The sequence below is a fragment of the Anabrus simplex genome, chromosome 3 (assembly GCF_040414725.1).
Source record: "Anabrus simplex isolate iqAnaSimp1 chromosome 3, ASM4041472v1, whole genome shotgun sequence".
NCBI lineage: Eukaryota > Metazoa > Arthropoda > Insecta > Orthoptera > Tettigoniidae > Anabrus > Anabrus simplex.
In genome coordinates this window covers 90,919,593-90,933,757 of record NC_090267.1, presented here as the reverse complement: position 1 = coordinate 90,933,757, position 14,165 = coordinate 90,919,593, and the positions used below count along the sequence as shown (strand labels likewise).

Sequence of the window (14,165 nt, the reverse complement as noted above, 5' to 3'; positions counted from 1 at the left end):
AACTAAGGTAAAGCCCCAGCATTTGCCTGATGTGAAAGTGGGAAACCACTGAAAACCATCTTCAGGGCTCCCGACAGTGGGGTCCGAACCCACTATTTCCCGGATGCAAGATCGCAGCTGCGCGCCTCTAACTGCACCGGCAACTCACCAGGTTTTAATATTTTAATTCCTTATTTCTCGTATTTCATCGTGAATTATCCTACGTAGCTAAATATTATATTTCCTTATTTCTCATATCACATCGTAGATTATCGTAGGGAATTTATTCTCGCTACCTCTCATATCGTGCATCATAGTTCCTGGGGCGCATGCACTGTCACTGCCTTTCATCTCACAACACATTCTTTACTCCGCCTGCCGTTATTTTCATTATTCTGCGATTGCCTGGCAACCGTTGTAAGCTGACACTGACCCACATAAAAACTCATATCAAAAGTTATCAATTAATTCACCAGAAATCAAGGACAACTTACATAATGTTCCATCAACCTATCTATCTAATATTATAGGTTTGTACGGTATCTCTCTCAGCCAGAATTCTTCGTTCTTGATGTTCCGTGCCTTATTCTCTAAGTGTCAGTTGAGCATGCAAATGTCTGTCTAGAAATAATCGAGGTGGAAAGATTACTGACACTATGAAAAGGAACAGAATTAATACTCGGAAAATCTGGGAACTGAACAGGTGCAACAAAGTTAGACGCAAAGTTATCATTGAAAATTTCCGGTCTATTACTACCACTGGCTGAATTACCACCCCTAAGTCTCTGTGTCAAGCACACACTTTGTATTATTTATTTATTTATTTATTTATTTATTTATTTATTTATTTATTTATTTATTTATTTATTTATTTATTTATTGTTCCTGTAGTTGTTGTTCCTGTAGTTAGTCAGAGATCAGAATCTCCTGCTATTATTTTTCACTTCTAGACAGGCAGAGTTTACGTAGTCCTGGCAATCCGGTGTTAGAAGCTGTTGATGCTGTTCAGAAAAGGTTTTATAGTGTAGCTGACTTCAGAAGGCGACCTTTTCAAGTCTTTCCAGGCTTTCCTTTTATTCATTTCTCCAGTTGTGGTGTGACTTTTCTTCCATGGAAAGCATCTGGCAGATGTTTCATGAGTGGGAACAAGGTCAACTGATCACAGCACGAGTCCAGTCGTAAAACAAGTCCACTGCTTCTTGGCCTTCACCCATTTGCAGCAAGTGTCAGACTAGAAGAGAGACGAAGTGATTGACAAGCCTGACAATCAACCTTTCGCCAGATAGTACACAGTTCCTGGTAATGAGTCGATGACATCTTGGGGTGTGGGCAGGAGCGATAGAGAGCTTACATTAAACCCATTTTTATTATTTTAGTCCACCTTTTGTCATCTAACCTTTAACCGCCAACGTCCGATTGATCGGACGTTCGAGGTTCAGTCTAAAAGCGCCAACGTCCGATTGATCGGACGTTCCGGAAAAAATACTTTCCAAGTTATTTATTCCTTTTAATAATGTATAATACATGTTTTGGACTAGTATTGGATTTAATAAGTCTATATACAACAAGTTTAGTTGAGGAACTTGCTGCCGAGTGGCTTGGTGGCCAGGCGGCAATTCAGCACCCGCGGGCGGGTAACGAACCCCTTTCTATTTTACCGAAAAAAGGGAACGCAACTGTTCCATCTTCAGACAGATTAGTACTAGTCAAGGTGGTAAATGAAAAAAAAGACCAGATACATTTGTAAACAGTGTAAGAAGAGTGTACAGCCTTTGTGCCTCCCTAAACACATTTGCTAGAACACGTCATAAACATGTGTAAATATTAGTAAATAATTTCTTGTATTATATTTTTAAGCCAAAAAGTGAATTTTTGAGCGTTAAGTCTGTGTGAAATAGACATTAGTAGTAATTTTTTACTAAAAACGAACCAGGAACTGCAGCATTTGCATATAATGTAAGATTAGAAAATTTCACGTTTATGCAATGATAATACTGTAATAATAAAAATATTGTAACTGTAATATTGTACATAAGGCTCTATTTTTTATATGTAGCATAGGAAACACCACCTCTCTAAAATAATGCAGCTTTTGATATTAAAAATATTTTTTTCTTACCGGTTTCTGATCATGAAATACTTTTTCTTTCAAAGAAAGGAAATATTTATTTCAATTATCACTTCATAAAATAAAAAATTATAAATTAAAGGTGCATTCATTTACATCAATAAAATGTCCGAAACATTACCCTCGAAACAAAAAAATGCCCATCCAATTTACATAAATTGAACAGAAGTTATTGCGAATAATTTACTGCAAGGTAAAAAGTGCGCATTAAGCCTTGAATGTATAGGACATGGACACCGCGTATGAGGCTGGCGGTCAAAGGGTTAAATGCCGATTTTCATTATTTTGCTACCTATTGCAACTAAAAAATGCCTGAAATTTCATGCTATAATAATAATAATAGTAATAATAATAATAATAATAACAATCGTGTGACCTCATCTTGTGTTTCCGACATTTCTATTTGGCGCCGTATAAGTTGCCTGCGCCAACCTTGCTATTTTTACTCAAACAGACGGCAAATAAAACCGGGTCAATGTAGCGTCATCTACACTGGCAGACAAAAAAAAATGCATCTCGTTAACTTAGTAATAAAAACAGTATTTCTTTATCTTAATCCTTGATTTTTCTTCATTCTTACAACGTATTATTATAAAATGAAGTTAACCGGTGTTCTGCATATTTCATGCAGATTCCTCTTTCTTTCTTAATCTGCTCATCCTCCAGGGTTGATTTTTCGCTCGGACTCAGCGAGGGATCTCACCCGTACGCCTCAAGGGTAGTGTTCTGGAGCTTCAGAATCTGGGTCGGGGATACAACGGGGGAGGACGACCAGTATCTCGCCCAGGCGGCCTCACCTGCTATGCTGAACAGGGGCCTTGGTGGGGGACGGGAAGATTGGAAGGGATAGACAAGGAAGAGGGAAGGAAGCGACCGTGGTCTTATGTTAGGTACCACCCCGGCATTTGCCTGGAGGAGAAGTGGGAAACCACGGAAAACCACTTCCAGGATGACTGAGGTGGGAATTGAACCCACCTCTACTCATTTGAGCTCCCGAGGCTGAGTGGACCCCGTTCCAGCCCTCGTACCACTTTTCAAATTTCGTGGCAGAGCCGGTAATCGAACCCGGGCCTCCGAGGATGGCAGCTAATCACACTAACCACTACACCACAGAGGCGGATCTTCATACTGGTTACTGAAGTTTTTTTTTTTAGTTTATCCAAAAAGTTCTTGGATGTTGTAATTTATGAAAATGCCATTACGTTTAACATTGCATTACACTGAGCAAACTTATGAACATATCACTGATTTTTTTCTTGATGACAGTCTACACTTATCTCGCCTTAATACCAGGTGTTACCACCTCTACCATAACTATAAGGTCCTGGGGGATGAGTACCCACTCTTCCCGTAGTATTGCCCGCATTTCGTTGAGCGTATCAAAGTTGCGACGCTGGACATTTCGGACAAACATATCCCACAGGTGTTCTTTGGGATTGAGGTCTGGACTGCAGCTGGCCATTCGAGGGTTCGTATCCTGATATCGCGTAGATATTCCGTCAGGAAGCGAGTGGCAAGGGGCGTGCATTGTCATACATCAGGATGAAATTTTCACCAACAAAGGTAGCATAGGGAATTTCATGCTCTGCTAACACCCCTACAATGTTCGGTGTGCATTCAGAGCACCTCCATTGTGGAAAATAATTCCCGTCTGGGCCTCAAAGCTGATACCAGCCCATATGATGATTAAGTCACTCCAAATTGTGACCTCTTGGAGTTGTTAGAAGGTGAATATCGTTCCCCGCGACTTTTTCCATGCACCCTCTCTCTTTACCATTGGTTAACCGGAAGCATAATCATGACTCATCTGTGAACAGTACCATTGACTACTGTCCCACAGTCCGATTGCGATGTTGACACGCAAACTGTGGTATTGATGCTCTATGGTATTGTGGTGGTAGTGGTGCGGGAGGGGGGGGGGGGGTGCTTTGGACCAGTTGCAGGAGTCTTTGTCTGACAGTCCTCACAGTCACAGAGACATTTCTTACTGCCTCCAGTCGATCTCCGGCTTGGATGGCGGTAGTTTGTCGTTCTCTCAAGACTTGGATGACCAGAAACATATCGTTCCTAGCAGATGTAGACCTCCAGCAGCCTGATCCAGATCGTCTCCGTTAAGTAGCTCCAACCCGCATCCCCCCCCCCTCCCCCTCATGGCGCAACAACACCGAAGAGCCTTGCCTAACAAGCGACCGCTACTTAACCCGAAAGCCTGCAGATTATAAGGTGTCGTGTGGTCAGCACGACGAACCCACTCCGCCGTTATTCTTGGCTTTCTAGACCGGGATGTGGTAGGTACAGAAATCATATTACAACACCCTAGATGCTTCCATATGACGCATCGATGGCATTAGTCGCTTAATGGACGCTGCGTCCATCATTCACCAACGTCACTGTTCTTTCAACGTCTTCTGGGCTGAAAGGCATCTTAACTTGTCAAATGTACAAGGGAAACTGAAGGAAAATGTTCAGTTGTGACAGATATGATGTCACAAACTGATAATCCATTACTAGCTTCCGCCCCAGAATCCTAAAATCTCCAAAGGTGTTATTGCTAGTCGATTCAATAAAATTGAGCGTCTAGCACTTAGGGATGAAAAATGGCTCTTTAAGTTTATTTATGTTCTCCAAACATCATGTTTCTCTTCAGAACTGCAGAATACACATTATAAACTGCCTTAATGTAAAAATTACTGTAGTGAATGGAAATTTGGGAAAGGGTGATAAACATACCCCCCCCCCCCGCAGCTGCTTTACGTCTCACCGATACAGATAGGTCTTATGGCGACGATGGGATAGGAAAGGGCTAGGAGTGTGAAGGAAGTGGCCGTGGCCTTAATTAAGGTGAAGCCCCACCATTTGCCTGGTGTGAAAATGGGAAACTACGGAAAAACATCTTCAGGACTGCCGACAGTGAAGTTCGAAACCACTATCTCCCGAATACTGGATGCTAGCCGCACTTAAGCGACTGTAACTATCGAGCTCGGTGGTGATAAACATAAAGCCGGATAATTACAGGCCAGTCGCCTTGACAACAGCTGCATGCGAGCTGTGGAAATCCACTATTTCCGATAATATTAAACATGTTTGAGAAATTACTAATTGGTTTCGAAGAAGCCCTTTCGTGTTTATTAAAAGTTATTCCAGTGAGGCTCAACTTCCAGCAAAGATATAGGAGATATTTTAGATTCTGGAGGTCAAACGGACGGAATCGCTATTCAGCTACCCGGGGCTTTAGATAGTTTAGGTAATGGGAGTCTATTGACGAAAATGTGAGTGATAGAAGAAGACAAAAGAGTGACTCAAAGGGTTGTTAAATTTCTAGAAAAGTGCACTTAGAGAATTAAAGCAAGTGAGGCATAATCTGATCCTGTAAAGGTTAAGAGGGGAATTCCTCAAGGCAGTATTATTGGATCTCTTTATATATACATGAAGTGATTCGCGTAAAGAACTGGAATCATAGATAACACTTTTTCGGAAGATGTTGTACAGTGTAGAGAAGTAAATAAGTTGCGGGATTGTTGTTGTGAGCAGACAATGATATGATAGTAATAAATAAAGAAATAAATAAATTAATTAATTAATTAAATAAATAAATAATGATGCTTATTGTTTAAAGGGGCGTAACATCTAAAATGATCGCCCCAATAAATAAATAAATAAATAAATAAATAAATAAATAAATAAATAAATAAATAAATAAATAAATAAATAAATAAATAAATAAATACTCATGAAGTCCCCTTCTGTGGCGTAGTGATTAGTGTGATTAGCTGATTAGCTCTGCCATGAAATTTATAAAGCTGTACGAGGACTTGAACTGGGTCCAGTCAGCCTCGGGAGGTCAACTAACTTTTTTTTTTGTATTTTTTTTGTTAGTTGCTTTACGTCGCACCGACACAGATAGGTCTTATGGCGACGATGGGACAGGGAAGGGCTAGGAATGGGAAGGAAGCGGCCGTGGCCTTAATTAAGGTACAGCCCCAGCATTTGCCTGGTGTGAAAATGGGAAACCACGGAAAACCATTTTCAGGGCTGCCGACAGTGGGGTTCGAACCTACTATCTCCCGAATACTGGATACTGGCCGCACTTAAGCGACTGCAGCTATCGAACTCGGTGGTCAACTGACTAGAATAAGGTTCGATTCCAGCCTTAGTTATCCTAGAAGTTGCTTTCCGTGGTTTCCCACTTCTCGTCCAGGCAAATGCCGGGATGGTACGTACCTGAACTAAGACCACGGCCGCTTCTTTCCCTCTTCCATGTCTATCCCTTCTAATCTACCCATCCCACTACAAGGCCCTGGTTCAACAAAGCAGGTGAGGCTGCCTGGGCGAGGTACTGTTACTCCTAGCCAGTTGTAGCACCGACCCAAAGTCTCACTCACCAGGACACTGCCCTTGCGGCGGTAAAGGTGGGATCCATCGCTGAGTTCGTGGGAAAAACCAACCGTGGACGATGAACCGATTAAGAAAGAAATATTCATAAAAATATGCGAGCATACTATATTCGATTATATTTTGTGCGCCTATTTGGTTGCTGAATTTATTCAATAGCGTCTATTTGCTGCCTATTTCCTGATTTCAGTGCCAACAAATCCGAACTCTAGACACAAGTAAACGACCCAACTCCACTTATGTAGCAATTCGCCTGGCACCAGCCCAGTAAAATCAGATTATATCGTGACCTAATCACGGAAACTCTAGTTTTACGTTGGATTTGAACCACAAGAATGTCACTTCTCATTTCATAATCTTACATGCATTGGCTGGGGTTCGAACCGTAATCATATTGATGAGAAATCAACGACGACGCCACAGAACAGTACATTAAATGCTACGTTAAACACATAAGCAAATGTTAGAAAAATTTGGACGGCCTTATCAACGTTACACTGAAACGCAAACTCACCTCATTGTGGAGTTCCGTCTGTGGAGTGACGCGCTCGAGCTGCGTGTTTACAGGCCCTGCTTCCAGGATCTCATTCAGGCAGTCAACTGATAAACCACGCGTCGACTGCCGAAGCTAATCAGATTTTATCACGAGATGGCGACTGTGGAGCTGCACACTACCTCTATGTCGCAGCTCAAGAGGATGGATAGACAGATAACAGGCTTGTCCATTTTAGGTACTCTATGGTCAAACCTGACATTTCAAGAACCTAAATAACCCCATATTTTTGAGATAAATATACCAGTATTTCATTTTTATCACAGTATTTCAGTACTTGTTAGCCTGATTGGCTCAAAAGTATTTTTTATCACTTTAAAATGTTATTACATTTGGCAACTTCTAGTGGTCGTGCGTTCACAATAGTGATCCAGCCGTTTAGTCTTAATCACTCCTCCCCAATGGTACAACTGTTGAGCTAATGAGCTTGAACGTCTGTGTACTTTCCTCACGCCCCGTTCACTTCTTCTAGCGACTGACACTAAGGAACCATCATCGGCTACGTATATTCGCTGTCACTCGGCTCATAGTGCCGAACTCATCGTGTGGTCACAAGTCCCGCTCACCTTGGATTCTTTGAGAAGCTTGGAGTGAAATGATTAATTAATTAGTGTATTATTTAATTCTATCGTGTGAGGGACTGCACTGCACTATGGCATCCTCTTTCAAAGCTTCAGAAAGGTTTTTTTAATGTTTTTCTCATGGCGTAATATTCATGAATCTTTCTCCTCATAGCTGCTTTTACGAAATCACCAACTGGAAATCTCTTCTTTCATTCACCTTGTTTTCCTGTTGGAGTGCCAAACTTAAGTTCACTCTCTTTCATTATCTTCTTCACCAGTATTGTTTCCACTCCTGTCGCTTCTGAAACTGTCTGCACAGTATTCAGTTTCAAGTCGTGTTCTCGCTTCATAACTTTCATATGTTCACTCATTGTATAAACACTTTCACGTGCCTAGCCTCGTGGTGGTCTCCGAGATTGAAGAGGACCTAGAAGCAAATACAGTAGAGACAATACGCGACACTGAGCGAGATATCGAGGGACAGCTATTGGAGCTCATTCTAGCGGATAGACCTGAACGGTACTGATTCTGTCATAAGAGCACGTGTATTTTTGTGTGAAGTTTTTGGTGTTATTTATGCGTTTTCAGTGAGTTGACATAATTAAATAGTAGCGTGTGTCATTCCTTGATATCTCCTCTCAACATGAGGGGGAAAGGTATGTGCTGTGTTTGGCTGCAGTAATTACGAAGTAGAGAAAAATGCGCGGTCGTTCTTCAGGTTCCCTCGTGACAAGAACATGTAAGTAATATTGTGTTTGCATATATATTCTTCCAGTGATAGAGATTTTTATAGTTCTTCATAATCTTCTGACCTGCTCGACCCATGTTTTTACGGGCTTAAAATATAATACGGTACGCATATTTTATTGTATAGTGCAGCAGTTAACCTTCAATACCGATGTGTTGTTGTAGGTGTGATCTGTGGGTTTTGAAATGTCACAGAAGCGATTTGGATAAAGTGTACAAGAAAGAAGGGACGTTACGCTTGTATAAGAATTATAACATCTGTTCAGATCATTTCCAGGCCAGCGACTTTAAAAATCCTCGACTATACAGCCAAGGGTATGTTACATTTTTACTCTAATTGTACGTAAATATTCCTCAAAGCATCACTATCAAGAACATTTTCAAACTTTTCTTTCTTTTATCTTTCTTCTCAGATTAAAGCCGGGATTTTATAGATTTTTTTTCTGTTAGTAGGCTTCATGTTAAGAGGAAAATTGTCCAGCTATTAAATGTTAATTCATTGCATCATATGTGTAAGGAATGTGCCGATATTTTTATTGACAAATGTCCTAATGTGATGATACAATGTTTTTAAAAGAGGAAAAAAGACAAATCCAACCGTAAGATTTCAGGCAGGTATGCTAAAGCTAAAAAAGTAATGCATAAATGAAAGATCAAGCCATTTCACAGCAGTCCATTTCACACCTTGTTTATATGTCTAATTTCAGTCTTTGAATAATAACCTTTTAAATAATTCTTCATTCATTTATCCAGAATTGCTTTAGCAACTTCGAAGTTAATATCTCAATACCACTTTCTTTCTAGACGTAATTTATTTATCCATTTCCGTATATACATTTCCATTGATATTTGAATTCAGCGCGATTTGTTCAGGTCAAGTCACTAGGAGCGCCACCGTCGAATTGTCTCCCATTTTAGCAAGGCGAAATCCGTAAGTGTCGTGTATTGTCTCTACTGTATTTGCTAGAAGCCATGCTCGTCACTTCAGTAATTTCAACTTAGCCCGCACGTAACAACTCGCGCCGCTTGAGAGACGTTTTCACTTCAGTGCTAGCCTGGCGACTGGACCTGCTGAAGGAGTGGGGAGACGATAGCTCTCACCACTGCATGCGCAACCATTTCTCGCGCAGGACGCTTTCAACCAAAATGGACTATAGTCCCTACTCCCGCCCACGTTCGAATTTTTTGAGAATCTTGGAGTGAAATGATTAGACCAGGGTCTCTCAGGGTGCATGCGCGTGGTGCATGCACTGTGCACGGTGCAAAAGACGACTTGGCTTGGTTGACCAGAGTGCAGACCCCCCACTCCCCAATTTGGGGCAATAGCGCTTACTCTCTCTTTCCTCACACCTGTCTCGCTCGCTCCGCCTGTCTCCCTCTGCCCCACTTGCGCCGTAGCGCTCCAAATCCGGGCTCAGTTGAGCCGAGTAGAGCCGAACTTAGCCGAGTAGCCCAGAGACGAAGCGTTGATCCGAGTCATACCGAGCGGCACTGATGCACAGTGCACGGGGCTCTTGCGCCTCGCTCTGCACGCGTGAGATTTTGGGCGTTTGAGAGGCCCTGGATTAGACTAATTAAGCCAGTGTATTATTTCATTCTAAAATAGTCATGAATTATAGTTAAGACTTTCTTCCTTATCTTGTAGTGTATGCATTCCCGAAGATCCCTCGCGAAAAGATGCTTTCTCTCAATCTGAAATCTGCAGCTTGCAGTAGTCAAATAAAAATTTTATCGTGGACTTGAGTTTTTCCTTTGAGAATTTTGGAGTGAAATTGTTAATTAAGCTGTTGCATCATTTAATTTTAAAGTAGTCAGAAATAACTTTGTGTGCTCAGCATGTTCTACATGCTTTAATTATAGGTAAGTGAATCATAATTTTAACACGAAACACTGAAGCAGTGATATTTATATGTGACTTCTGCAGCTACAATAATCTACAATACTATATGAGCCTCCATCATAATGATATGGTAATGTGAATATTTGTAAGTATATGTATGCCTTTCATAATAATATTAGCCACTTATTTTCTCTTTAAGATGTTAGAAATGGTGAATTTGTACCATAAAACCGTTATAAACTGTGAGTCTGCATTTCTGTTCACAATTCACTGAGCACGAGGAATGTGAAATCCTTAGTTTTGGAAAGCTCAAGCAGAGGGAGTGTGTGGCTAAATACTCGACCACGACGAACATGCACGAACTTAGACGATGACGGCTCCTAAGTGACAGGCGGTAGAACAAAGTGCCCCGTACCCTCTATGAAAAGAATGCAGCCTGTCGACATTCGGCGATAGCTGTTGCGTTATAGAGCAAACTATCCTTGTGGATCATTACTGTGATCCGCGCGACCACTAGTGTGACTCATTTTGACTTCCTTAGTTTTGTTATTACGGTGTCTAATTCCTCTGAATGTTTCTACTCCGTTTTATGAGTTTATATTAATTATACTGATCGATAAGTGGAAAATGGATGACTACGAGGGTATAAATCTGTGGTTGAATGAACCAGACAGTGAGGAAGGTAAAAGGAACCAAATGGGCCGCTGCCACTTTTGCAAACGTGAGCGAAAAAAGACATCCAAGAAAATCTGTCATGTATGCACCAATTGGGTTTGTTCTAACCACTACCAAATCTGTATGTGATACTCTTGGCGTGAAAAAGAAATGTCTTTTAAAAATTTTCCTGAACACAATCTGCAAGTGAAATGCAACATTTTCTTGGAATTTCCTGTAACATAAGACTTAAATAATATTATAGGCCTATTCTTGATGAAATACAACATCTCACCTGTTGTTGCTTAGTTAGCATCATCTATTTACGATGAAGACTTTCAGATTGTGTCAATATACACATAATGTTAAGACACAACAAAAAGATTACTCGTGCAACCGTCCTATACGGTAATGCATACTCGCCACAGACTTCGCGTATTCCTCGATAACATTCTGATGCATTTTTGCACGGGAACCTCAATTTTAATCCACAAGCAAATAATATTTAGGTGAATGCCTACATAAGATTAACGCCAGGAAGGGCATTCGGTACTGTACTGAGTGAAGTCCACTTTTGCGATACAGATCGGACCTACGGCACACCCCCCTTCCTCTTCCTCCCCCGGTGTGGGAAAAGTGACAGAGAATGAAAGAAAGAAGGAAAGAAACAAAGGAATAATAAGCAATACACTTTTCCAGGGAGGTAGATACGGTCACTTTCTATTTCCAGTGCCCAAATGAATTCATTTGTTTAAAAATATGTTGCTATTACTCTGCAAACATTTGAAGAACATTGCAATAATATAAGGGTATAGAACTATAAAAAGGAAGTTTTCCATTTATATATATATATATATATATATATATATATATATATATATTGTGACCGTTCATGACATCGTCATATGTATATAGAGACATCCTGTATAGAGAATATGCCGTTTTCCGCGCGGTTCTACGTTAAATAGCCACCAAACGAGGATATTCTTGACGGTTCCGGGACTCGAGCTTCTCCTTGTAGAGTCGCGCGCCCCTCCTCTCGTTGCGCGCAATTGGGAAAAGAGGGAGTACAAGCGCTTGTAAGTGGAGTTCGTTCTCTCTCTGAGCGAGAGAGCTGGAGCAAGCAAGATGTCACATGACTGAGGAGTGAGGTCACGAAACAGCCTCAAAGAAGTCATGTCAACATACGAGACGATATCACCCCATGTATTCCTCTAAATATCTAGTGGCACTAATGCGTAGCTGTCAACTGTTTCGAGGGTATTAACATTAATAACTCGGAAATACTTGATGGATAATTTCGAGTTACGACTTCGGTGAATGAGGAGATTTTATGCAGATTTATCACGCAGAAAACCATTCTACATAATAAGAATAATAGGAAGTACGCAGATAGTTGATGGCCTGAAGAGAGTAAAACCAGATGCCCAACTCTGACAGGACCAGGAAAACTAAAAATCTCCCGGAGTCAGGCTCCACCTACTTAGAATTGGTACTGACGCTTTGATGATTGCAGATGAACCCGTGAAGGATTCGAAACGAAAATTGATCAGTGGAAAAAGGGATGTACAGGCTTTAATTTGATATTAAATTCAACGTTTAAATATATCTGCCAGCGGACCGATGTTTGACAAGGGGGCGTGGACTGACTCCCCCTCCAGAAAGTAAGGCTTTCCATTATAAAGGCGAGTGGCAAGAAGGGAGGATACACAGTATATCCAGTGCATTCGGTCTGATCAGCCTATATAAAAAATGAGCCTATATAAAAAATGAGTACATCCGTAACCTGAAATTACTGAGAATGTGTGTAAAATTGTCGATTTTAAAAAACGAAGCCTTTATTGTAGCTAAATTATGTTCAACATAATTGCTTTAAGACCGTTTTTGATAGGCCTAAGTGTGCTGAATGTCGTAATACTCAAGTGAAAAGACTTTTAGAAAATTGACGTTAAAAATATTGAAGTCTGCATATTTTCTCATGTCCAAGTAATTCTTAAGGTGAAATAGCAAAATCTTGAGGATTTTGTTTGGAATGACACCCAGTATTCAATCGTATATTATGTCTGCTTATAGCAACTTTTGAAAAGGCAGTGTAGTTCAGAATGGTGCAATGAACAACCTACAATCTGATGGTGCCAATATCTCAACATCGCAAGATTTTGCACTTAGCCAGTTTTGGAATGGACCGCTGACGATATTGCTTTGTTCACTGCTCGCCACGAACACATTGTCGCAACTGTGCTGCTCTCGCTAGCATTATTGCCGTCCGCCTCGCACTCGGCCTTCATTGTCACTATACAAGGAATCAAGCAGTAGCGCCGACCCGAAAGGACTCTCGGACGGCGTCCTCCCAAGAGAACTAAAATTTTTCTTAAATTTATTTTCTCTCGATTTTGAAGTCAAATACTGGACGCGAATAACGCTAAGGAAATTACATTTCATCGTAAAACTGTCAATTTGCGCCAATAAGGAACACTGTTAGGCAATATCAAACTTAGGTGAGTGACCAGCTTGCAGTTCGCTGGTAAATATTTTCGGTTTGAAGGTAAGGTACGGACTCTCGAGCTTCCGTCCGAGGATATAGTGAGGGTGAGGGGAGAGAGATGTAATGGGGAAGTACGCAGGTGGACGGTTTCGTTGGGAGGAAGGGTGCGGGAAGAAGCTTTAAGCTCGTCAGAGTCCGTAGGAGTAAGAGCACCTTCACAAACCCCTCTACGAGCATATGCCACCCATGACTGCATATAGTGATATTAAATTAAATTAATGACATTAAATTAATAATTCACTAATTCACGACCTTGTTTGCCTTATTTTAAATATTATTTGAAGACAAAAAGTAATAAGGAATAATGAAAAGAAATGGCGTATGGCTTTTAGTGCCGTGAGTGTCCGAGGATATTTTCGACTCGCCAGGTGCAGGTCTTTTGATTTGACTCCCGCAGGCGACCTGCGCGTCGTGATGAGGATGAAATGATGATGAAGACGACACATAGGCCTACACCCAGCCCCCGTGCAGGCAAAGTTAACCGATGATGATTAAAATGTCCGGCCCTGCCGGGAATCGAACCAGGGACCCCTGTCACCAAAGACCTGCACGCTAACCCTTTAGCCACAGAGCCGGACATAATGAATAATAATGAAATGTAACATTTGAGACCAGGAATATCGATTCAAATTGCAAATGTGAAGTGGAACAGGCCTCCGGCTTGCATCCCGCGTTTCGTGAGGGTTGGCAGCAGTAAGTGAGTTTGTTTTCGCGCGGGAGACTTGAATGAGTGCGATGATACTGGTCCATAGTTGTACTCTTTG

The 14,165-nt window shown here is 41.2% G+C and overlaps 1 protein-coding gene across 1 annotated transcript in view; it reads right to left on the bottom strand.

Annotated features, from left to right (window-relative positions):
- LOC136866008 (UDP-glycosyltransferase UGT5) overlaps positions 1 to 7,453 on the bottom strand; it is a 101,989-nt gene extending 94,536 nt beyond the window's left edge. The window contains exon 1 of the mRNA XM_067142618.2: positions 7,014 to 7,453. Coding sequence (XP_066998719.2) covers positions 7,014 to 7,018 — 5 coding nt within the window. The 5' untranslated portion in view covers positions 7,019 to 7,453. The remainder of the gene's footprint in view (positions 1 to 7,013) is intronic.
- Between the last annotated feature and the right edge of the window lie 6,712 nt (positions 7,454 to 14,165).